This window comes from Marmota monax, unplaced genomic scaffold (assembly GCF_021218885.2).
Source record: "Marmota monax isolate L192 unplaced genomic scaffold, Marmota_monax_Labrador192_F-V1.1 WCK01_AAM20220418_F8-fsc00147, whole genome shotgun sequence".
In the NCBI taxonomy this organism is placed as follows: Eukaryota; Metazoa; Chordata; class Mammalia; order Rodentia; family Sciuridae; genus Marmota; species Marmota monax.
Window position 1 is genome coordinate 4,533,458 of NW_026693552.1, and position 26,895 is coordinate 4,560,352.

Genomic DNA, 26,895 nt, shown 5'->3' on the forward strand with positions numbered 1-26,895 from the left:
TTGGAGAAGCCTTAATTTAAAAAGTGTACCAATCATGAATTATCACAAAATTAGCATACACATGTAACCTAAATACAGGTCAAGAAACAATATTACCAGAAATCTAGAAACCTTTCTATCCTCCATCAAGACTCCCCACCTCCTTTTAAGAACACTTTTTTTTTTTTTTTGTGGTACTGGGGATTGAACTTAGGGCCTTGTGCATGTAAGGCAAGAACTCTACCATCTGAGCTATATCCCCAGCCCCAAAACCATGATCTTGACATCTAACACCACCATAGTTAGTGTGCTTTAGAAATTATATAAATAGAATCATGCAACATATAGTCTGTTTCTGGCTTTTTTATGTGTGGTAACTGATTGCACATCCTCATTGTCTTAGATCATTCCTTTGAATATATACTGTATATGAATATACATAATTTATTAGTTCTGTTAGTGGATATTTGGGTTGTTTCCAGTTTGAGGCCTTGACAAATATAGTGCTGCTGTGAACATGCTTGTCATTTGGGTGGGGGAGTGTGTGTATATATATACACACACACACATATGTACATATCTTTCACCATTATTTCGATAATACATAGAAGTGAAATTTGCTGGGTTATAATGTATGCATATTTCAAATTTAGTAGATACTGCTAAATGGCTTTGTCAAGTATTTGCAGTTTGACCTCCCATCATGTAGTATGTGAGAATCTCCACTGTACCACATCCTTATCAATATTTAGCAAAGTCATTTTACTTTTGGCATTTTTGATGAGCGTATGGTTTTTGTTTGATGAGCGTATGGATCTTGTTTTTTAAAATTACCATTTCTCCTGATCAGTGATACAGTTGATTACTTTTTATATGCTTATTAGAAATTTACATATTCTTTTATTTGTGAAATGCCTATTAAGCTTTCTTACATATTTCTTAATTGGGTTATATTTTTAAAAATTTATTTTTACAAGTATTATATTTCTGATATATGTGCTTTTGTGTTATAATTGTTGCAAATATCTTCTCCCACACTGAAATTTTATTTTTCTCTCCTAACAGTGTCTTTTCCTTTAGTGAACAAGCTCCATTTAAAGAATAGTGGCCATTTTTGCTGTTTAGTAAATCACTTTAGGAAACGTCCTATCTTCCTAGGAAGGAAACCATCATGGTCATAGACTGTTGGGAGCCTGTAGGAATGGAGACCAAGGGGGAAGCCAGGACATGGTGGAAAAGTCTGATGGACCCACTTGGTTGTGAGTGTTCCTAGAGGAAGAGACTGCTAGTCCAAAACAATAGCATATCAAGATGAATCTGGGGTCCTATGAATATCAGAAGCCTAAGTTGGAGGTCAGGGAGGACCATGGTAATTCTGGTGACATCTTTTCTAAGGATGACTAGTTCAATCTCTTGGCAGATGGGTCTCATCAGGATCTCCTTTCTGGGAGTTGTAGCAAACGCCAAGACATTAGGTTTCAGGGCTCGGGTGAGGTAAGAGGAGGTTATAGCTCCATGACCAACTGTCCTATGCCTAGGGTTGTCTGAACTTAGGAATATATGATGTGGTTGGGACACATATTACTGCCAGACTCTGTTCTTTGGAACCTAGGAGAGATAAGGGCTTTGAGTCTTCCAGTTGCAGGGGCTCAGTGTTTGGAACTAGGGATGACAGTATGGATAATGCTGCTTTGTGCTATCCTAACTGAGAGTCCTTTCACAGTTATTCTGGTGCACCCCTAAGATCCAGAGCACTTGTGCAGAGTCTGAAGTCCTGAGGGCTCATCTAGACATCTGGTTGGGTGATACTGGACATGCCATCTACCTCTCTCTACTTCTCTGTTTGTTTCAAGGGAGTTGATCATTGTTTGAGAGGCAAGTGAGTCCCTACAATATTTTAAATTAATGTTAAATAAAAAAATTTTCTCTTGTCCCCACTGCCTTTAGGTACTTTACTATATTAAAAAAGGATTTAAATATGAAAAAACTCTTGTGAATGTTAAGTTCTTTCAGTCTGTTTCTTCCTAATTGGTTAAAATATATTTCATAACAGGGATTTTGAAAATGCTTTTCCATGTTATTGTCTGCGTACCTTTACACCTAGATAGAAACTAGGAATGCATTTTGTTTGTGGTGTGAGGTAGACATTGAGCTCATAGTCTTACATTTATTTACCCTTGTAGGTGCGTCGTGTGTGTGTGTGTGTGTGTGTGTGTGTGTGTGTGTGTGTTTCACTCTATTTTCTGTTCTAGAAAGCAGACATGTCACATATAAGTAAATGTGACTGATTAGATGGGGTATGTGAATTTCTTTGTCTGGTAGTATTTAGAAGCTGAAGGCTAACATGACAATCATGATGGTAGATTCGTGACCATTATTACCATCACCTCTCTAAGGAGTCTCTTCAGAAATACCACCATTGTACTATTTTGTCATTAGTGTTTTCTTTTTCTTTTTCTGTGCCATTATGGGTAGAGTGCCAAACCTGATATAGTTTTTGTGTGTATGTTATAGTGAATAGCTATTTTTTTATAGGTGAAATGTAGGAAAATTTTCTATGTTCCACCTGTTCCTTGGGAGACATTGCATGAGAAGACCTATCTGGTTATGTCAGTTGGCAAAAATACTTCAAATATTTGGATTTTTTGAAATTTGTCAGGTATAGTGTCAGAGACACTCCTTTATTCACCAAGTCATCTCATCATTCATTAAGTCAATTTTGCATTTATTTGGATTCCATATGCTGTAATAATTTGAGAATCCTATATTTCCCACCTGGATTGTTTACGGATTATATGTCAACAGATATTTTGGAGAAGAAGCAAATACAAGAGATTAAGGTCATTTTTATCTTTATTTATTCTTAGTAGTTAAATTCAGTCTAATGTCAGTGTTTCCATTTACTCACTACACGCAAAGCCAATCTATCACTCACTTACATCATTGGATAAATTTTATTTTTTTGGCGGATCTCTTCTGTTCAGTCTTGAGGGAAAGAGATTACTCATACTTTTTTGTTGTTGTTATTTTTATGAATTGAAAAAGTAAATGTTGAAAGGGAACATTGAAGCTGACCCAGTACCATCATTAATTCTTTGGCAGTAACTTTATAAACTCCCCTCAGACACTTCTCTTATCACTCCTGGCTTCACAATCATAGAATCTGAAATCACCAACCATTGCATGTCAACTATAACCAGTATAGAATATTCTAGCTACAAATAATGTGAAACTGTGACTTATATGTGGGTCAAAGAGGTTTCAGAATCCCCCCCTTACTAGATAAGATAAATGATTACATTAGCATTTCTCTTTAATACTATTTTCAACTCATTTGAAACTATTTGCAGATAGAAATAGAACTATTTTGAATGCTGATCTCAATATGAAATATAGAATCCACAGAATACACAAAAGTATTGATGATATAACATTCAATAATCAGGATGCTATGAATTTTACATTAAAATTCAATTATGTAGTAAAAAATAGAGTTGTTATAGCTAGAAAAAAATATTTTCAGAGGCAGCAGATACCCTTGGTGGAAATGAACAGTTCTACATAGAAAGAAATCCAGGAAGTATGCAAACTGACACCAGATACTCAGTATATTAAATTTAATCAGTTTACACACAATATGACATAAAGAGCAGTTTACTAGAATAATTATATCTGAAACACATGAAAATAGTTTAGAAAATGGATTAAGGTCATATTCTTAAACAGTAGACTTGTTGGAAACAGAATCAGATTTATGTGTTATCTGGCACTACCTTGCCTTGCCACCAAATCAACTTAAGCCAAGCAGTAAACATTTTGTTGATTAATAAACTAAATCCCTAGTGATACTCTTAACTTCATAAAGACATACTAATTGTTTATTGTAATTTGGTGAGTATTTTAGTAGTCAAAGAACATTCCTCTTAACAGTTGGAAATACAGCTTAGAAATATTTTGTGGAACAGTCCTGTGATTGTCTAAAATAAAAATGCTTGACTTGCCATGTATAATTTCATATTTAGAGACAAATGTGCATTTACACATCAGAGACTAAAATTTTAGAGATTAATCTTGGTGGAATATTTAGGGAAATCTTAACATCCAGCTGTATTTAGGAAAGCAAGGATATGTTAGACTATTTTTTTAATTGGGTTACTGATTGACCTAAGCATAGGCTCTCTTCTTATCAATCATAGAATTACAAAAACTGTATATTACAAACAGTATAGAAACAAGCAGAAAAGAATGTGCCACACATCCTGGATAGTTATCTATATGCAGTGAAATTTACAGATATAAAAGAAAATACAGCCTACTCCTTTATAGTGCACAGTTATTTTTTAGATACAATGTATCGCTAGCAAGTGGTTGTAGCCACCAACTCTAGTTGTCCCCAGCAGAGAGAATAAGAGCAAGATCTGTTCGGTACAGCTTCCCTCCATCTGACAAAGCCATTATGCTTTTCTTGTATGTTGGAATATTATTAATGTCCAGATCCTGTATAGAACATAGATGGCATCGTAATCCAGTTAAATATGAAAGTTAATTAACTACAGTCAAGTGAGAAAATGTGATTTGAAAACTGCTTGTTACATCAATCCTATAAGAGCTACATTAAATTCCCATATAAATGTGAATAATCACAAGGTTGTTTTTAAAATGTATTATTCACAATTACACTGATTTAGGCCAGAATCAAATTGAGTTAAGAAGTGAAGTCTACTTCTGCTCCTCTATAAATTTTTAAGGTACATTTACAAAATGGAAGTGTAGTTGCTTTTGGATGGATTCAATAGAATCAATTAAAGAAATAAGTGGCATAGTAATAACTAAATTACCTGTTTATTTTTCTCACACAGATCTTTCAGTAAAGCATCCAGTTCATTTTCATCTATGTATCCATTGCCATCCTGGGGGGAAGGATAAATAAAAAACAGTGCACAATTAATTCCATCCCCAGTAGAAGGCAATGAAGTAAAATGGAAATAATTGGAATCCTCAGATAATCTGCCAGTTGCCTACTTATATTCTAACCTGTTACATCAGGCCTTGAACATTTTTAACCACTCTGACATTGCAAAATAGGTGAGTTGCCTTGCAAGATACCTTGAACTATTCAAAGTGCCTTCACATTTACTCTTTCACTTGATGTCAACAATATCATCATAAATATAAGTAGTCATTAATATATCCATATGACAAGTGAAGACACTGAGGCCTGGAGAAGCTATGTCGGTGGTCTGATGTCATACCAGGAGATGGTAGTTGTTCTAGAACCCAGGCACAGGAGCAGAGAAACTAGAGGAATAAGCTGAAGACATGAATTGATGACATCACAAACTGCCTTTCTGCACATATGGGTATTACCATCGACTGCATGGGAGGCTTCTGAGGGATGTTGTTCCCTAGCTTCATCCTTATTCAACCCTGCAAGTCAGCATAACTATTATCACTTGTCTAAAAATGAGAAAATGGAGGCTCAGAGGATTTGGGTCTTTTATTTAAAATCTCATGGCAGACAATCCTAAGGTGGGGTTGGAATCAAGGTTTGTGCAATGTGGGATATGCCATCATACGCTTCTATGAGAAGAATGCATTGGTTGTACAATTTTCACCGTCTCTCTCTATTAATATGAACCTTGAGTTTGAGGTTTTTGCTCTCCCTTAGTGAACATTTTCCAAATTCTCAAGAATCAAATTATAGATAAAAGCAAACTCTTAAGGCATCCAAATCAAAAAGGAAGAAGTAAAATTGTCCCTGTTTTCAGATAATATGAATTTTACATTTAGAAAACTCTAAAGACTCCAGTAAAAGCTTAGGCATTTAATAAATTTAGTAAAGTTATAGGATATAAAAGTCACATCCAAAAATCAGTTTTATTTTCACATACTAACAAAAAATTGTCTGAAAAGGATTAGAAAATCCCACTTAGCAATAGTACCAAAAATGACGAATATACTTAGGAGTAAACTAAGAAATGAAAGACTTGTACACTGAAAACTACAAAATATTAATGAAAGAATGAAAAACACAGGCATATAGATACCCTGTACTATGGGCTGGAAGGCTTACTGTTAAAATGTTCATGCTACTCAAAGAAATCCATAGATTGAATGCAATCCCCTTCCAAATTCCAATACCTTTTTTTTTCTTTGCCAAATTATAAAACTAAAATTCACATGGAATCACAAAAACCCCAAAGCCAAAACATTTTTTTAAAAGAATGAAGCAAGAGGCATTATGCTTCCTATTATCAAAGTATGTGACCAGGACTGGGGTTGTAGCTCAGTGGTAGAGTGCTTGCCTAGCATGTGTGAGGCACCACTGGGTTTGATCCTCAGCACCACATATAAATAAATGAATGAATAAAGGTATTGTGTCCATCTACAACTAAAAAAAAATTTTAAAAAAGTAGGTGACCAAACTACATTAATTAAAATGATATAAAAGACCACCACAATCTGTAAAAATAGTAATAAAGACAGAAACAGACCAATGGAACAGAAATCTTTCCATATGTAGTCAATTGATCTTTGATAAGGATGCTGAGAATACACAATGGGGCAAAGATAGTTTCTTCAACAAATGGTGGGAAAATTATATTATTCATATGAAAAGAATAAAATGGGATCCTTATACTATATAAAAAAATCAACCCACAATTAATAAAAACTTATGACTGGAAGCTGTAAAACTCCAAGAAGAAAACAGGTAAAATCTTTATGATATTGTTCTTAGCTGTGATTTCATGGATCTGAGCCCATCTGCACAGGCAGCAAAGGCAAAAATAGTGGAACTATATCAAATCAAAGACTTCTGCATTGCAAACAAAACATCAGCAGAATGAAAAAGAAACCTACAGGATAGAAGAAAATATTTGCAAACTGTCAGAAAAGGTGTTAATTTCCTTTAATGTAAAGAATAAAATATTTAAATATATAAGGAGATCCTGCAACTCCTAAACCAAAACCTAATAATAATTAGATTAAAACATGGGCTAAAGATTTTAATAGATGTTTCTCTGAAGAAGACATAAATGGCCAGCAAGTTTATGGAAAGACATTCAATGTCACTAATCATTAATAAATGCAAATTGAAACCACAATGAGATATCACCTTACACCAGTTAGAATGGCTATGATCAAACAAGCAAAAGGAAAAAAAAAGTATTGGTAAGGATGTGAAGAAATCAGTACCCTTGTACACTGTTGGCAGGAATGTAAAATTGTGTAGCTACTGTGGAAAACAGTACAAAGGTGCCTCAAAAAATTAAAAACAGAATGACTATATAATCAGCAATGCCAGTTCTGAGTATTTATCCAAAGATCAGGATCATGAAGAGATCTGGTTGTGGAGACAACCAGAAAGTCCTTTGATGCATGAAATGACAAATTTTTTTTGTGTATGTGTTTAGATAGGTCTAGATATATAATAGAATATTATTCAGCCTTTAAAGAAAACATCCTACAATATATTGCAACATAGATGAATCTTGAGAACATGATGCTAAGTGTTAAACAAACCAGTTCCAGGAGAGTAAACACTGCTTGATATATCTAAAAGAGTCAGACTCACAGAAACAAAGTAGAACAGTTGTTTTCAGGGCTGGAAAAAGGGGAGATGGAGAGTCACTAACCATTGGGATTAAATTCTCAATTATGAAACAAATAAATTTTAAAGATTTGCTATATAATATTGTTTCTATAGTTAGTGATACTGTATTTCCTACTTTATATTTTAAAAGGGTAGATCTTATGCTAAATATTACGACAATAAAAAAGAACAAACATTTACCTGATCATATAACTCAAAAGCCTTATTGAACTCTTTCCCACACATTTTGACTCCCTAGGAGACAGAGCAAAGGTTAAAACACAGTCACTGTATTTTAGTATATTTCTCTTGACAAATCTCCCATATTCTAACTAGTCAAGGAAAGTATTTTGCACCATAGAGGAAAAGTTAAATACCTGAAATTTAAGAAGAAAATTCTCCTGCACTGGTAATAACCTTTTGAAAGAAAAACATTATATTAATAGATTAGACTTTTGGATAAGGACCAGTTTATTCTAATAACATTTCCATAGTTCCTAAACTCACCTGGCCATCTCAGTCAATTCCAGCTTCCCATCATTATTCGAGTCAAATAGTTTCAGCTGAAAGACAAAATTTGTTTTTTTGTTTCCAAAGACAAATATCATGGAGGAATGATTTATTGAATAAAGATGAACATTCAAAATCAAGCAGCTTGAATTATCCATAAGACAAAATATCAGAAATGATCATTTTTTAAACTTTTTTTTTTTGAGGGAGGGTGTTACTGAGGATTGAACTCAGGGGCACTCAACCATCAAGCCACATCACCAACCCTTTTTTGTATTTTGTTTAGAGACAGGTCTCACTTAGTTGCTTAGTGCCCCTCTATTACCGAGGCTGACTTTGAATTCTCGGTCCTCCTAAGACTTTGAATTCTATAACTTGTGTCAATTGCCAAAGTTCATTAGAGCAATATAGAATAGTCAGAGTAACCATGATCTTAGCTAGGTTTCTAGAATATTATAATTCATTTTTCTTGCATATGTTTTTATGTATATAAAGAGGTGAGAGGGGTGGTGCCTGGCAATAAGTGGAACTTCCTGAATCTTCCAAATGATTGTAGGAAAATAAATGTTTAATTCATTTTACCCTTTTAGAGCACAAAATGGTACAAACAAAAGCAATAGGCAGATAACATGAGAGAACAGAAGTCTTGAATAATTTTGAATCCTTTTACTTTCCACAGGGTACTAGACAGTCAATAAGCGCCATAGCTCTCCATTATATATAATTATGCCCTTGTCACACCCTGAGACATGTCCTGGCATAAACACACTCATTCATATATTTAGGGGAAGCATTTTCATTTTTAGAAAATAACAACTATTGTTACTATATCGAACTGATATATGTGAAATAAAATACATGAAATATGTTTACTAAATGAATGCTAAGTATGTAAACAAGTAGCCTTATTTTTGTTTTCAAAGGAAGGGTTGTGATCAGGTTATAATGGACCTAGGTTTAATGAGATCTTTTAAAGGAGAAAGGAAGGGCATTCTGTGGTTTGAGATGTTCTCGGAATTCTTTGTAGGAACAGAATTTTCATTGTCCTGTGTTGACCTATAACATTAACCATAAATTCTAGTATTGTCACACTGTCTACCAAGATACTGGACAACTAGATCACACAGTTTAGAACCCATAGGGAAATATTTCCCCACCTATATATTTAAATTTTAATTAGTTCTTGATTAATTTGCTTCCTGGATTTGAACTGGTTTATGACATTTAATCAGATATACCAGGCCAATCCAACAGGGGGAAACTCCCATCAGAGTAGTTTTTGAAAGGCTGCTTCAAATTTCTACCTGGAAAGAAGACTACTTTAAATAGACATCCTTTAATATTGGAGCAGCATAGAAAATTAATAAATGTAGGTTATTGTCCATTTCACAAGACATGAGTGAGGCCTTAGATCTTCCCATTGTGGCACATGGCAAGAAATCCCAATTGTTTGCTAATATGCTATTGTAAATGGAAATGTAATTAGGAATTAAAGAGAACCACACACACAAAACTTTTTGATTATTTTAAAACTAAAGATTAGTCCCACTTTATAATAAATGTAAGTTTAGTGAATAAGCCAACAACAACATTCTATAACTTTGTCTTTGTTTTTCTAGATAAAGTAGGCTGAAAGCAAACCTCAGCTGCTACATCAAATATATCAAACCTATTTTACAAGATTGTTTTTCAGGGTAACCAGAGGTTTGAAGTTGCTCATCAATTTAATGTAGTATGACAACTTTAATAGTATACAGTATATTTTTATAGGTTATTTATTTAAATCATGGCATAAGAACTCAAAAGTACCTTCACAATACTTAGAACACTTGTAAATGTATGTGTATCCTGGAAGTCCCAATCCTATCACAAATTAAAAGGAGCAAGCTTCACCTATCTGAGACAAAGTAACTTCATGAACACTGTTTTATTTAGTCTAGAATCTCATTAATTACTTTTTTCCTCAAACTTTAGGGGCCTATGTATAAGAGGTTTTCTTGGTTCAATTATTCATATTCTATAATAGATCTTGCTTATACTACTTACCAAAGCAATGAACTCAGGGTGTATTTGGATTTCTTTATCTATAGCATTGATGCAATACCCAAAAATAACAATCAAAAGAAAAGTGATCAATTTTAAGTGGCTTAATGAATTAAGTAAACTAGAAGTTCTCTTAAAACTCTAAAAAGTTCAATTTTATAAGCTGTAATAAAAATGGATTCAGAACCTCTATAATAGAATTTGGGGTGATGTGATTTATAATTTATATATACATATATAACATATACATGTTATATAATTGGGTGATATAGTCATGTGAACTTTGTAAGAAAAACAAATCATCTTTTGAGAGAGAAAAATGATATAGCCTTACAAGAAAAAAAGTGTTCATACATTGATCCTTAAAGCCAATCCCTGTAGCATTCAACCTAAGATGGAAGCATCCTAAGTATTTCAGTTTTCAAAGGAAATGATGTGCATGTGGTGGTTTGTTTATTTCATTCTGTGTAGCCTGGAGAATTAGCAAGAACACAGTTGTACTTCATGAGCTCTTGGTTACCATCTTTTCCAGATCAGTCTTACCATTAGGTCCGTATACTCAGCTAGTTTTGTATCGTCAACTGTCTTGTTTGCTTTTTCTAGCAGGTCCTTTAGAAAGTTCTGTTAAGACAAAGAACACCCAGATAAATTTCATTGATAATATACTGTCTGCTTTTGTTTCAGCATTCCTTGAAATAGAACATACCAGGATTGCAAAGAAAGCTTCTTTTTGAGGGTAGAGGCAGGTGAAGAGAGAACCTTAGAAGCCAGACTGAACCACATGGTCCTTGTATCATTCCGTTGATGAAACTGCCTTTGATAGATTCAACATCTGCTTTTTATTGAGACCAGATCTGTTGCAGTCCTTAGCTATATCATGTATTGAGGATTTCAATTACAGTAGAATCTGGATTGTGAACTGTTAGGAATGTGAATTAAAACTAAAAGCCAGCCAACCTAAAGGATGCCTTTCTGCTTAGTGATATCTTCACAAGTACTCATGACTTTTTTTGTAAGAATTCTGAGGGCTTTTCTCTATACTTTTGTAAGATGTGAAAAATTACCAGCAAACCAGATGGAGTTCTACCTCTAATTTCAAATTCATGTTCTGCCCTCACAGGCTGTATCTACAGAGCAGTTTATAGCCATTATGAGGCTTGTTTCTCCAGAGGGCTTATTGGTTAGATTTCAGTCTTGATATAATTCAAAAAATCTTAGTCAACATGCTTCAGCTGAATGTACAAACTAAAACAGTTGGTCATAGATGATGGCATCTAATCCTTGAAGGTTATATGAATCATATTAAGAGATTAATGTGGGAAGGATGAATAAAGATGATTAACCATCAAGTTGAATCTTAGGGTGAGTTCATTATTTTTTTTAACAAATATAAGTCAAATAAAAGCTTTATAAAAGGCTTGCCATATAAATAACAATGTAAGTCCTTAAGCATATAAAGTCTTTCATTTTATCTTGTGTTAATCATTAGCAACTTTTTATTTGCTCAGGAAATGAATTAATGCAATATGGAAACTGAGTAGATCCTGTGCTGAGATATTATTGGAGAACTGGGTTTCTTTGACTCGGCAGTGGTTTATCTCCCTCCAAAATGAACAGTTCTGCTGGGCTGATTTGACTTCAGTCTCTTCTGGAAGGAAACCTTTTTCTTGGCTTGATAAATTTATTTTCATTTCAAACATTCTGTTTCACATTCAAAGAGAGGCATGGAAAATTTGCAGATATCTGGTGGGGGTGAATTTTATTTTTGAGACTTCTGAGGCTTTTGTCAGAGATTAATTGGGTTAAAAAGCCTCATCATAGACTAAAATGGTGGTCACAAAAATAGCCTGGGAGAAACCTTGGAACGCTAAGATTCAAAGTCATGTCTGAGAGCAAGCGATGTTTTACTCTATTATGGATCTTAAAATTAGCTTTCTTGAAAGATCCATTAAAAAAGAATGCCAACTTATCTTCAAAATTCCCCAGGGAGCAGGACTTCTATTTAGAATCTCTTTCTGAGAATAAAATTTAGAACAAAGAAGGAGACTTTCAGAATATTTTGAGGTCAGTATTGGAAATGCGCTAAGCTTTTCATTATGAACTGAGGTGATTTTTAAAAGAATTTTTTCAATCTAATGGAAAAAAGACACAATAGCTGCACTTATCACCTCGTGGGCTCCAGATTCAGAGCCCCAAGAGTGTAAAATACATCATTTTTCAGCAACTTCACATTTCTAGAGGTTACTGTTGAATATGGTTTGGCAATTTTGCAGTGGTACAAAGGTTCCAGTTCCATCTCTAAAATTATTTGTTCTTTAAACCCATGTTGAACTATGACTAGGAAACTATTTGATACTTGTATTTTCCCACATAGCATCAGCAGAAGTAGCTCAATGAATGAAGCTTGAAGGCATGTGGTTTTATAGGAAAAAGGCATTATTAATATTAGCAGATATGCTAGGTCCAAACCTGGGTTTCATTCCTAGGCAGCTGTGCAATCTTGAAAAATTGTCCAATTGCTCTGAACTTCAGTCTCTCTATATATCAGGAATAACGAATAAGAAAACTGCCTTGCAAGTTTTCTCTGAGGATTAAATGTTAAAATACATTTCAAGCACATAGTACTGTGCCTACCACATAGAAGGTGTATATTCAAGTGATCAGTAAATATTAACTTTGCTCCCCTTTCAGTCTCTCAGAATTAAGACTATAGAATCTTTCAGATCATAACATTCTAAGGTTGATTTGAGAAAATGTGATGAAAGATTTGTCCACATTTCTGAAAGGCTAGTAAATTGAGTTCTTGTATAATACGATTTATTATGTCTTACATTTCACAGAATCTTTCACATATGACATCTTATTTGAGCTTTGCAATACATCTGAGGGGAAGGTATTATTACCCCAATTTTAAAGATGAAAAACATTAGATAGAACCAGGGACCAATTTGCCCCAAGGTAAGACTTGATTTCAGATTTCTTTTCCATTATATCCAACTCCCACACCACCTCCTCAGTCCCTCTGTGGGATATGAATTGATAAATTCACTTTCAAAGTTGCAGTTTTCACAAGTTCAATTCTATTAGGATTTTGCTGATGTTGTTGTTGAGAGGCAGTAGGTTGTATGGAATGTCTATGGGCTTTGAAGGTAGACAAGTCTGGGTATAAACACTGCAGTCCTGTGTCTTTTTTCCATGTGGTCTGCAGTAGATCACTTCTTGGAAGCCTTTTGTAACTGTGGTAATATTAATCTTGAAACTCATGCAAAACTTAAATAAGACAATGTGTATAAACTAGTTGGCATTGAAATAGGTGTCCCGTAATTTGTCTTTGTCTTTCTTTTGAAATGGAAGTCTATTTATATAAGTGTTTATTTTATTAAATAAAATTTCCAAGTTCAATGGAAATGGGGTATCTTTTTCACCTTGTATATAGTTCTATCTGTCTGCCTTATATAATAATTTATGTACACCCCAGAAAATGCTAATTTCTCGCTTTGCTGAACAGAATTTCAAGAAGCACTTGAAGTCTCTTTTTTGATATGGTATTTCATTAATGATATGGAAGAGTGGGTGAAAATGTGCCATTGCTCAACATTGGTTTCTTTTGTGGGAGGTTTTTAAAAAAACCTATGAAGCCCTTAGCAATACATAATTGCATTTGAAAGGAAAAAGCTTAGCCTAAGGTTTGATTTGCTTACCTTAAGCTCCTCGGTTTCTATGAAGCCACTGTGATCAGTATCATATTTTCTCCATGTCTGTAATTTTGGATAAGAAAAACAAAATTAAAAGAAGAAAGTTGACAATTTTTGCACATTTAGCAGCTTTCTTAAAGTAACATCTTTCTTCTACCTTCATGAATTCCTCGCAGGACTTCAGCTGCTGGCATCGGAAGAGTAGCAGGAAATTTTCTTCTGTGGGTAATACATGAGCCAACTGGAAAACGATTTAAAAGAATAGAAACACTGTGGTAAAGAGCTTGAAACAAATCTCTGCTATCACCTGCTGCTTAGTTTTGCTTCAACATGTTCCTAAGAAGCAGTTTTTTTGCTTAGAGAAGCAGGAGAGGAAAAACATGAGCTGATGTGCTCTTTCTGGTATTCTGCTCCTTCAAACTTTATCGGGTTTTCTTGCTCATGTGTTCTTAAGTGCTTGGTTCTCCCGTCAGTGAAACAGCTGATGCAGGACCCTATCTTGTCTGTGCACCTACAAGCAGATTTACCCTGGCAGCTTGAACCCTTAGTATTCTGTGCCACAAACCAAGTCTCTTTCCTCTCCGGTTGCACAGATGGCACATTTGGCCATGAATTTCATGTGAAATGGAGGAAACAAGAATGTAGGGGAAAGGAGGGAATAAAAAAAAAGTGCATTTTCAAGTCAGAGGGAAACGTCTACTATGAGATGCAAGAGACAGTAAACTGAAGACAACTGTAAAGCTGCAGGAAGATAGGCTGAGAGACAATTCACAACAACTAGTGAGAAACCGAACAGTCATCAGATAAGTCAAGTTGTTGGGTTCTGTGAAAAGGACATCTGCTGCTTGAACCCAGGACTTAGGTTAATTTTTGATCTTTACTGTCTAAGTCTATGACATTTCCCCTAGATTTCTATTCATAGCTTCAATACTTCTCCTCCCCCCCTTTTTTTGGTGGGGGGAGAGGACTCTGGATCCCATTTTAAGACTAATATAATCCATCTATTGCATACAGAGAAGGAGGGAATTGGATTGATGGCCCCACTGCAGATGTGAATTCTATTTCTGGATTAACTGCTAATGAGCTGTGGTCCCAGCAACTCCCTCAGCCATTTCTGGACCTCTGTACCCTCCCTCATCACTAAAATAAGTTGAAGGAGAAATTAATGTCTCTTAAATGTACTGGGTTCAAAACACCTTCTGTTGGACTCATTGTGTCTTCAACATTAAAGAATGAACCTACATACACTATACTTCACCTAATTTTTAGAAGTTGATTAATTCCCTGGGGCACAGACATGAACCCCCATTCCTCCAGTGTAAAGCAAGAATCTGTAGTCTAGAGTAACTTTAAGGTTAGTATAAGTCCTAAAAATGCTACCATATTAGACTATCACACCTATTTTTTTAAAAGTGTCATCATCTTATGTTCGTTTAAAATTTAATTCAAAACAACATTTTAACTTAAATGCAAGCAATCTCATCTTCCTTATGCCTGCATAATATGTCCTGTAAATTATCTTGTTTTAGATCTTTGAAATAAGACCTCAAGTAAAAACTTTAGTTTTTGGTCATACATGTGGGAATAAGACTAAGAGAAAGGACCAAATATCTTATTAGGATGTTTAGCAAGACTCAGTCAGAAAACATCTTATTTTAAAGCAAAGGTCATGAGTGTGGGTAGATACTAATAAATCTAAAAGGTGGAAAAAGGAGATTAGGATTTGCAGTAATTTTTTTTAAACCTAGTGAGCTTTTTGTCCTAAAACACACATATCACTGGTGGATGTGTATATGTGTGTGTGTGTGTGTGCCTGTGTGTGTGTGAGAGAGATATCAAGAGAGATCCAGATCTCTTAATACATTCAGGACTCTTCTATGGCTTTTTATTTCTTTGAATTCTTAAATCATAGAATTATACAACTCAGAAATAATGCAATTCAATTTAATTTAAAGCCCCAATTTTTGAGTTGAGGATGCTAAAACCCAAGAGATTGAATAATTTGGTGATTGGCAGACTTTGAAAAATCATTTTAATTTGCTGCTTATTAGAAAGTTAAGTCAGCAGCATGCTTCTTAAAGACAGAAATAATATAGGTTGCTTCTTCAATCTTAGAATGCAAATAATATACTTGATGGCTAATTTTTACATGTGACAAGATAGTCTGGATATGATATGAATATGTTTTCATTCACTGAAAACTGGAACACTATTTTCCTTATAACGTCCCCTTTCCTCTTCTTCTGTGAGTGGGTTGCTAGTGGAAATTGAACCATCTCAGGTTCATAAATTAAAGTTCATGTAACTCATAGAAAGTTTAGAGGTCCTTAGAATGTCAAACATAAAGAGGGTCAAATTGTTTGTCATGTCTAAGGTCAATGTGTATTTCTTGGCTCATGCTGTTTTGTTCTTTAATGATTAAAAATTACAGATTGTATCTATATGTGACATATTCATTCTTTTTCATTTTGCTGAACTACTAATGATATACTCAACACAGTACTGTCCTATTTTACAAACATTGGAAATGAATCTTAAACATGTAAATTATTATTATAAGACAAACCAGTCGTTAAAAATCAATGAATATATATGGATAGGAAGAATGTGACTGTAGTGAACATAATTCCTTTTTATGGTGTGGTTTAACATTGTGGTGGTCCTGTGTTGTAATTGATCCTTCAGAGTAGGTAGAGTAATTTTCCAGCTGCAACATCTAAGACCACATCAATAGTGTGTCAATGGGTCTTCATAGACTGTATTAAGTAGGGCTGCATTATTCTTAGATTTGCCATGTCACTGTTGTCCATAGGAGTACCCAGTACTGCCTATTCCAAAATGCTGGTGATTTCTTAGTCCTTAGCCATCCCCAAACTTGTTTTATTGGTTGCAGAAGATAGTGGAAAATATCAAGAGGATGAATGGGAAGAGGATCCCTATAGACACAAACAGAATCCCTCAGATCTTCACTTGTTAGAATTCATTGTCTGCTACTGAGATGGGGGAAGTAAAACTTTCTATTTGCCTATGTTTTACTTACTGAGTTTTTTTGCTCAGCAACTGCACAAATTTTAGTAAATATTTATTGATGCAATGAATGAAGGCAATTGACTTTTTCTAGTGTCAGGATAGGCTATAAGTAAATGGAAGTAAAATTCCACTGGAGATAATTCAAATAACTTATTATTGAGCTGTGGGTAAGGGTTGGAGTAGACTTTATGATATGCTACCCAGAGCTCCTTCAGGTTCTGGAGTATGCTGTGACCTCAGCTGTCAGGCCCCTTTGAGGAATTGCCTGGGCTGACGACAGTTGTGACCCCAAGAGGTGGCTTCCCATTACAAACCCACACGGGAATATAAAGGCCTGAATTTCTCATTCAACTTGGGAAATCTCTGAAAGGTCACCCCTGCTTCAGGGCTCACTGTAAGGTTAGCCAAAGCCTCCGTTAGGATGTCATTTCCCAGCATCTGCTTTTGTCCAGTCCTGTTCTCTTCGTGGCTTTATGCAGGAAATGATCTCAAAGCACTTCCTAAACACCCTCTTCAATATTACTCTCCCACTCAAAACTGCTTCCCAGGAAACTCAATAACTTTACATCTTGTTCTTTTTCTGGAATAGTATGGAGCCCTTGTCTTAAGTTTTGGAGTTGATGTAAATCTCTGTGGTTCATTTGGCTACTAAACACTAGGTCACTCTGTTACTAGCTGGTGATTCATAGTCACCACTAGTAAGAATCTTACAGGGAGACAGATGATTTCAACCAAATATTTTTTTCTTGACAATTTCAAGCAGGAGATAGATATAGTGATAAAGTTAAGTGCTAGGTGTGAGAAGAGTTCACATGATGGGAATTTCATTAGAGATATAAATGACTGAGATACATAAAGTATATGAAGCACAATTCCTAACTTCCAAAGACAATCCTGGTGTATGTTCACCTTCTTGAGCCCATTAGCCACGCATTCCCTTTTTCATTTGAGAAGGAGGGTAACATTATCCTAGCCAATAAGAAGTGAGTTCAGAAAACTTGCAAGGCAAATGATCTCATACATTTCAGGCTACTTGAGTCTAATGATTTGAATTTGACAAGTTATGTAACAAGTGGTGGGAAAGACTTGATATTCAGAATATGTAAATTTTATAATAAGGTTTTTTTACATTTAATAATAATAACAAACATTTATTAAGTTTTTACAGTGGGCCAGGATTGATCTATTTGTTTGATGTATATTATCAGATTTAATGTTAATACTCAAAACAACTTTATGAAATTAATACATAGTTCTCTCTATTTAGAGCTCAGAAAATAGAGGCTCAGAGAGGGTAAACAGCCTGTTTACTTAGCTTGTAGTTTGATCCACATTTGAAGTCAGTCAGTTTGATTTTCTTGATATTGAGATCCTTGTCCCTTACAAGCTTCCTTATCCTCCATTTCAATGTTGAACCAAAAATGTTTTCCTAATAAATTATTTTAAAAAATCTATTCAGAGCAAAATTTTGAGTCAAATTTTATTGTCAGTCATTTACAAAAATTATAAGGTGGATAGATAAGTAGTCTGCCATGAAATACTATATTCATCCTGCCTAAACTTATATGCACAAATCCCACTGTGGAAAGAAAGAAAAAATTGGCAAGAGAAGTGCCTGTTTTCCTGGGAGGGTTGTTACACTTTTAGGATTAAAATAGCTTTTAGATCTATTTTTTTCAGTGGATGCACTGACCTGAACAGATAAAAATACTAAGACTGGAGAAGATGGTAGGGTCCCATACATTGCCCAAGGGATCAGAAAAAAGCTTACAGATATGACATCCAGCTAAAGAAAATAAGTATACTTGTGTGAATCCCAGAAAAGAAAATTCCATCCCCTGCAAATCATTCAGTCTCCTTATTTAATTATTTTAATTAGACTTCTTTGCAATAGACTTACTAGTTTACATACACTTAGAACATTTTTTAATTGTGGTATTTGTTAAATTATTTCAGAATTTTAATGCTTCTGTTTTGAATTCACATTAAAAATCTTGTTATTACTGAACTGAATTTGTATGAATTTTAAAATCCATTTAAATACATGAAATTATTCATGTATTCATGTTCAGAAAAAAGTCATATGTGCACATTACTTTTCACACATTACATTTGGAAAGATGGGGGATTCATGTTCTTTTAAAATTGGTTAGGATTTGTGTCTTTGTGTTCCATATTACATGTAGGATTTCTAAGCAAGTAATATATTTGGAGTTGGATAAAGAAAGGATGAGCATCATTTAACACAACTTTCTGGTGACACCAGCGGTCACACAGTAAGTTCAGGCATTCTCTGCTTTCTTTTCCTCACTTTATTCACGTTATCTGTAACTTTCAATTTCTTTTTTTCCAGCTTTTTTCCAAACTGCTCTTTACTGCTTGTTAATCTCTTTAAGCAATGTGCCTATGAACTACCATGGCAATCTCCTCCCTGTTCTCCCATTCCTTCATTTTCTCATCTCCAATGAATCCTACCCCTCCTGCTCCCACATCCACATTCCTCCTCTGTGTTTCACTGGTAACTCAAGTACATGAAAAGAATTGTGGGGTTAAAGTCAGATCTAGGTCTGGATACAGGTTTTGTCATTCCCTGTTAGTGGGCTGTTGGGCATATCATTTAACTTTCTGAGCTTCAATTGCTTCATTCTGAAAATGAGGAATTTGGCTATTTCTTCTCAAGGGTCCTATCTAGCAAAAAGTGCCATGTCCCAGACCACTAAAATCTTGTAACAAATTCTTACATGTCTCACTTCTCTTCTTTCAATTCTTTCTGTTTTAACTGATCTGCCCAAATCAAGTTTCAGATTCTTGGGCCAAATAACGTCTCTATATAGTCCCTGATTCAGGATGGTTCAACTTAACAATTTTTCAACTTTACAATGGTGCAAAAGCAGTATACATTCAGTAAAAATTGTACATCAAAATCTCAGCTTTGAGTTGTGCTTATTATTATTTTTTGACAATATGTCAAATATGACAATATGTCAAAACACATTCTACTGTCGTGTACAACTAATTAGAACAAATGAAAAAATTCCATCACTCTGGAAAAAAATTAACTTTTATATTTTCCTGGAATAAAAATATACAGTAGAATATTCTCTTTAAAACTGGGCAGTAGCAGCAAGCTGCATCTCTCTGTCAGCCACAGTCATGAGAGTCTGCAACTCTATTCCACAATGTTCTCTGTTGCTAAGCTATGATGTTCTGTAGGCAAAGTGTATTAATAATGCATTTTTTACTTATGCTGCTTTCAGCTTCCAATGGGTTTAATCAAGATGTAACCCCAATGTGAAAAAAAAGGAATTTTAATTTGTGTCACATTATACAATTTATAAAGTTTTCAAATTCGTTCTTTTATTTGACCTCATAACAATAAAATAAAGTCTAAATGTAATAGGAGGATCTATTTTTTAGCCTGGGAACCCAAACTTGAATAGTTTGTTATCTTAATCTTTTGGAGAAATATATCACCAAATGTCCAAGACAATTTGCTTCTGCTAAGTGACCTCTTGCTTCTCATTCACAATAGAATTAAAATAATAAGGCATAAATGGTTAAACTACATCACAAATACTAACAGCTGGATTCAAAACAAATCATTCATTTTTTCATTTTAAAAGTATAAAATTCATGTGAATAAGATTCATGTTTTTTTACTATACAACCTAGCACAACCAAAGAAGTGAGAGAGAATAAATAGATAGATCCACTGAAGTCCTTCAAGGTGTAACACATAGCATATAAGATGACAGTCTTCCCTCTACTACAATTATACAGTATGCCAAATTCTGAAATAACCAATCTAGACTTTCACTGATGTCAGATTCTGAAAGCTAGTTTTGAATAATATGATTTACCTCATCTCATTTGTGTTCATTTTAAAGTTATTTTATTATTCTTGATGATTTTATATCTTGATTAATTGGCCTCTATCTCAATCTGTAAGTCTCATTACTAATATCTATTTATATAGTAATGAGTTATACATAGGCAAAGGGAAAAGGGTATACTCCAGGGAAATTTTTTAATTGCAAAGATAATAATAGTATGCCCTCCCTTATCTCTATTTGTAGTAGCTGTTTAAAATTAAGTGTATTTCACACCAGCACCACAGTGTCCTAATAAGATCAATTATTTGAAAACCAGGTTAGTTCTCTGAATCAAAGGTAAGTTATAACTAAAAGTTGTTGAAAGTCAGAACACCTGTCAATCTAATGCACTGAGAACACTCTATGAAAGCATTATTATACTTGGGATTTGTCATAGTTTAAAATATGACCTTATTACTTTTTTTCTGGAAAAAACTTTCCATTCAACTAGTTTAAGCTTACAGAAATAGACAGAAGCTGCTGCACCACCAGTTTGGAAAAGTAGAAATAAGGTAAGCAACAATGTTCCCTCCCCCAACCCCATAAATCTGAGAATATAAAATGGATGCATGGTCAGTTTTGCTTCCTTGATTCACAAAGTAAGTTGTCCTCAACTGGAAAAGAAAGGATTTGACACAGTTTCAACTTTTAGAGACACAAAAGGAATATTTACCTATAACATAGAATAAAATGTTCACTTACTTTTTTTTCAGTTCTTGAGTTTTACTGAGGCCATCATCCAATCAAAAATAGAATTTCAGAAACCAGGATGCAGCTTTTTGCCACATTTTTATGGCAACTGCAAACATTTAATTTTAAATTTCAACAGAAACGTCTACACGGTTAAATGATCATATGTACCAATGAAGCAGTTGAAGTAAGGGCGGGTGGTGTTATATGATGAGCACTCACCCAGAAGTTGGGCACTCCTCTTCTAACTGCACTGGTGCCAGCAAACAGCTGCGTGACCAGATGCTAACCATTTCACTTCTTGAGGGTCTCAGCTTTACAATATATTATACTGAGGCTCTGGATTAGGTAACTCTTAGGTTTCTTTCCTTTCTAAATATTTTAAAATTTCATACGTTCTGAACAGAAGATTATATATTACTTAGGTAAAATAGTCTTCTCTGAATGAGTCTTGTCATATCATGTCTGACTTGAATATAACTTAAAAAAATGAAGCTCACTTATTAAATCAGAAAAAAATGCATATGTTCCTTACCTCTACAATTCCTATTTTTCCATCATCTCTTTGCGCATACTGATCCACAAAAGTTTTCATCTCAGGCGATAACTCCTAAAATGATATGAAAGCAGGTATGAAGTTTGTAAAATAAAACAAAACAATTATGCTTGTGATGGTGTTAATCTATTTTTATAAAAAGCCAAAATGGGAACCATTTAGAATTATGCATGTTGATAAATGATTGTCATGAAAATTAGATGTAATTAACATAGTATTTATTAGTTTCAAATTAAATATTTATGAAAATTTTTGTATCAGTCACTAGAATTTATCTTAAATTATTAGTTTTGAGAATATGCTATCCTTTGAAAATAATCAGAATTACTCATTATTATTAACTTTAGTTAATTTAAATAGAATGATAATTACTAATATACTTTAAATATTACTTGTTTCATTAAAGATTATTTTATATTCTGCACTATTTGTCCTATAACATTTTCCTTATGCTAGCATAATGTATTATGTATGGTAGAACTACGTGTTTTGGTTTGCATAAGCAAAAAAAAAAAAAAAAAAGTGAATGTTGAAGAGTAATTTACTTGGTGAGCAAGAAATGTTCCCAGAATGAAATAGCTATTTATTGATTAAATAAATTTAAAAATTAATATTGGGGGAAAAATTTGAGATGAAAAAAATGATTTGATCAATTTGAACTTTCATTAACAGACAGGCAATATTGATGACCTTATTTTGGTGAATTTATTTTAGACTGTGGATTGTATGCTTATGATATTTGCCTCCAACAGTAATTGAGGGAGAAGTTTTTAGTGTTTCCACTTCATCCAAGATGATATCCTCTTCCCCATGTATTGTAGTACAACAAAACAAGCTTAAGAGTGACAGAAGTTAATGCTGTCTTGTCGCTTTTTTCAATATAGTCTATTGCTTTTATAATCTCTTTTGATATTGAGAGATTAGAGAGTTCTGAACTAAAAGCTGTGATCTGAACATAGAGCTTTTATTCAGGAAGTTTCATTTTTTACCCTTGGGTTTCGACAAGCCCATTTAAAATAACCCTGTTGCATTAACTGAAGCCTATTTAAAATAGGTCAGCCCTTACTAATATTCTACATTCTTCTGAAAGCAAATTAAGGTCTCAATTTTCATCATAACTGACAACACAATGGTCACCTACCACACAGGTTTGTTCTAGGGATAGATAAGTTAATGTAATTTAAAGGCTATATTGAGACTAAATATTACTGCTTGTATTTACAAAATCCTTTTGATATCAATGCAAATATCTTTAGTTGAACTAAGGTAATAAATAGTAACAAAACAATTTAATTATATTGTAGTCTGATAAGAACTCTTCTACTGTGGGTAAATTACCGTTTGCATTTATTAAATTTTGTTAGAAGAACAACTACCAGAAAATAAAATGATATCCCCATGGCAACAGAGGAATACCAGTCCCTATATTTTTCACACAAATCTTAAAGTAAAACCAATGCATTCATTCTTAAATCTTACAAGTACATAAAACTACTAGTTTAACTGGAATACTTGATATTTAGTTGTGAAGTTTCTGGTGACAATTGTGTCAAAATCTATTTTTTAAACTGTAAAATATATAATGATCATTAAAGATTTATAAAGAGGAGTACAAATTTAAAGACAAAACAATATGTTTAGTGTAAAAGGTACAGTTCAGGAATATATTTGACTGCCATCTTTCATTTATGTTATATTCAGTTGGTAAAATTTTTGAAGTTTCTAGAAAAATACTCAAGAACCAAGGTATTAAATAAATTGATATAATCATTTACCTGTGCTCAAGTTGAATATTATTGAAATAAAATCTAATAATTGGATCGTCATACATTCCAGACTTAAGAGTATAGGCAGTAGAAAAAAATAATGAAGATATAAACTCTTTAAAACTCCAATATGAACATATTGTTTACAAAAAGGTTCAAATTTTAAAATGGGAGGAGGAAAGGAAACATTGGAAAAACCGTACAAAGCTCTTGAATATTTGAATATCTAAGATGAAAATAAATTTCAGTATTGAAACTACTTCTGGAAAAATTATAGTCATTTAGTTGTTGGAAGCATCTTTCAAAATTTTAATTCAAAATTTTATGAAAAGTAAGACTTTTTCAACCAGGAATTTCCCCCCCCCCCTCTCCCCACTACCCTCTTTTTCTCTATATATATATTTTAAATATATATTATTAAATAAGGACGATAAGGGCTTTTACTGGCCAAAGATTCATAGAGCTATAATGATAGGATTGTATGAATTTATTTACATAGTAATGAATAAGGTGGGAGGAGGGTAAAAGTATATGAAATTTTTAATTTGATCTCATTCTATTATACTTTTAAAAGATTTGCATTATATTAAATCTGTATAAAACAATGTCTAGAACAAGATCTGGTTTAAAATCAATTTGGCCAATGATTTTAGTAACCCACAGTTTCGTAATACCCCACAATACACTTTAGAGCCTTCTGGAATTCTTTTAAATATGTTGTACAGAGAGGTGTAATATACACTTTAGATAGAACAAAAAGATAATTCCCTTAGTAAATTTTATATATATATATATATATATATATATATGTGTGTGTGTGTGTGTGTGTGTGTGTGTGTATGTACATATTACTCAATCCTAAAGCTGTTGATCTTCTATATAATATACAGAGATGACATGTACAACATTTATAATGTAAAAATTTATTTCTAATCATAGTAAAAAGGCCAAAGATCATTGATATCCAATTAGATACCCAACACTACCTTCTGAATGACAGTCTTACATAAACCCCAATATATTGGTTGAAATTCTCAGCCCATTTTTCTCTATACAACCATCTCATATGGTTAAAAGTTGGGTATATTTTATTTTTATGTTGGCAATCTTAACAGATTGATTTATATCCAAATGATATTTATAATTAGTAAGAAATGTCATTTGTTTAATTACCTAATGGCTTAAACTACAAACAGCTTCTTTCAAAACATCATTAATTGCTTCCAATTAGAATCTCTCTCTCTCTCTCTCTTTTTTTGTAAGAATATATTGAATTCTTAAAATTGTTTTACATTTTATTTCTCTAGCTTTTGGAATTCTTCTCTTTAACAAAAATGAAGACATTTCTTTGCTAAATTCTTGTGCATTATTATTTTAGCAACTGACCAACTTTCCCCAGTAAAGGGGTCAAGACAGGATGCTTTCTCGGCTCCCCAACTACATTAACATCACAACAATAACTGGCATTAGAAGAGATCCATAATCTGCAGATCTGTTTCCTGACCACCAAGGGGCAGAAATGTATTTCTACCCCCTTCTCTCAGCAAGGAAGAGAGAAGTTAAAAATTACCCAACAGAATTCAATGACAGAAGTGGTGGTCTGCTAAAGGTTCTCACATATCCACCTTTCTTTTTCAGACCTGTTGAAGCAGGCACAAGTATAGAATATCTATATTGAAAGCTCTGATTTAAGACTGTAAGGTTTTTCCTCCCTCTTTCCCTCTCCTTCTCCCCACTACCCTCTTTTTCTCTCTAAGCAATTTGAAAGCTGTTCTCGCCTTTCTCATTCAAAAGATGTTTACATTTCCCGGGAAAGTCCTTGACCCCCTGATGACTTATGAAAACACAAGAATATTCATGTTTTAGGGTTGAAGGTCTTTTTCCTCCTTCACAAACTCTAACCTACCAATCCAGCCTTCTTCCGCGCCTGCTGGAGCTCCTGGATCAAGTTCTGCAGCTCAGTTCCTTCCAGGTAACCACTTCCTGCAAAGACAAAGAGGGGCCCAGGTGTCAGATGCCTCACTCCAAGTTTTCTTCTGCGTCCTCTTTCCATGACAGCTATCTTTGTGGCAACCTAAGAGGCTCCCTGGCCTCCACATTAACTAACCAGCCAAGGGTACAGCCACGGCAGCTCCCCGCTTCTGAGGTGTCAAACTTAAGTTGCACTAAGGACAAAGGTGGCTAGTAGGATGCTGAACACAGCCACAGAAAACTTTGGGGGGGGGGGGCAGGGTTCCCCAATCCCTGCTCTTTTTTTCTCTCTCTCCTACCGTTATCGTTCCTAGAAAGAGGAAAGTTTAAGGTTTGAGCATTACACACAAGCAATATAAACTTTCACATTGAAGGATTGGCAGCAGGTACGGGAGATAAAATTAAACAGAGTGGGGGGAGAAGTAAAGAATAGGAAAAAAAAATGACGACGGGATCAGGAGGCTCTGGGAAGTGCAAAGAAAGGCTCGGTGGCTAGGGTTAGGGGAAGGGGTCTTGAAACAGTTAAAAAGATAATAATTACCGTCAGTGTCGAAATGAAGCCAGATCTCGAAAAACTGTGAGGCTGTGATCAGGGATGATTGCAGGTGGGATTCTGCCATTGTACAGAGGGGTAGGTGTCGGTGCGTGTGAGTGTCCGTGCGAGAGTGGGGCGAGCAAGAACCTCGAGGTGCCCGTCAGGGCTGGGGAGCAGGACTTGGGAGCGGGCGCTGCCGGGCGCTGTCCTCGGTGCTGCTCAGCTCAGGCGTTCCTCCGGAGTTCTCTCTCCGCACCCAGCACCCAGTTCGCAGTATTTATCCCAACCGCCCCAAGCTGGGCCACGCCTCCTCCTGCCTCCCAGGCCTCGCACTCCCCGCCTCTTGCTCTCATCAACCTTCTTCCCCTCCCTTCCAGTTTTCTCCTCTCTTCCCCGGAAGGCTAGCTGGAGCAGGAGTTTTGGAGTCTAGAGAGCAGCAGGTGGTGGGAGATCTTTGCTTAAAGATTGGATGTTGAAAACAGAGATTCATTTTCCCTCACATTTTCTTAGTCTAGGGAGAAACTTATCCCGGAATATCATAGCAAAAGAACACATTTGGAAAGGGTTTGATTTTCAGATGGAAGGGGAAAGCCAATGAAGGGCAAAACCATATAAATGATTTTATTTGCATGCGGTTTCTTCAAGACTTTTTGG

At 34.5% G+C, this 26,895-nt stretch overlaps 1 protein-coding gene across 1 annotated transcript; it reads right to left on the bottom strand.

Moving 5' to 3' along the window:
- Nucleotides 1-2,814: 2,814 nt before the first annotated feature.
- Calb1 (calbindin 1) lies at nt 2,815-26,509 on the bottom strand. The gene is made up of 11 exons (XM_046458613.2): nt 26,248-26,509; nt 25,642-25,718; nt 21,949-22,023; nt 13,979-14,062; nt 13,828-13,884; nt 10,670-10,747; nt 8,081-8,136; nt 7,951-7,990; nt 7,775-7,828; nt 4,818-4,889; nt 2,815-4,476 (listed from the first exon to the last, which is right to left on the bottom strand). Exons 1-11 carry the CDS (start codon nt 26,324-26,326, stop codon nt 4,363-4,365), a joined length of 786 nt encoding a protein of 261 aa, XP_046314569.1. The 5' UTR covers nt 26,327-26,509; the 3' UTR covers nt 2,815-4,362.
- Between the last annotated feature and the right edge of the window lie 386 nt (nt 26,510-26,895).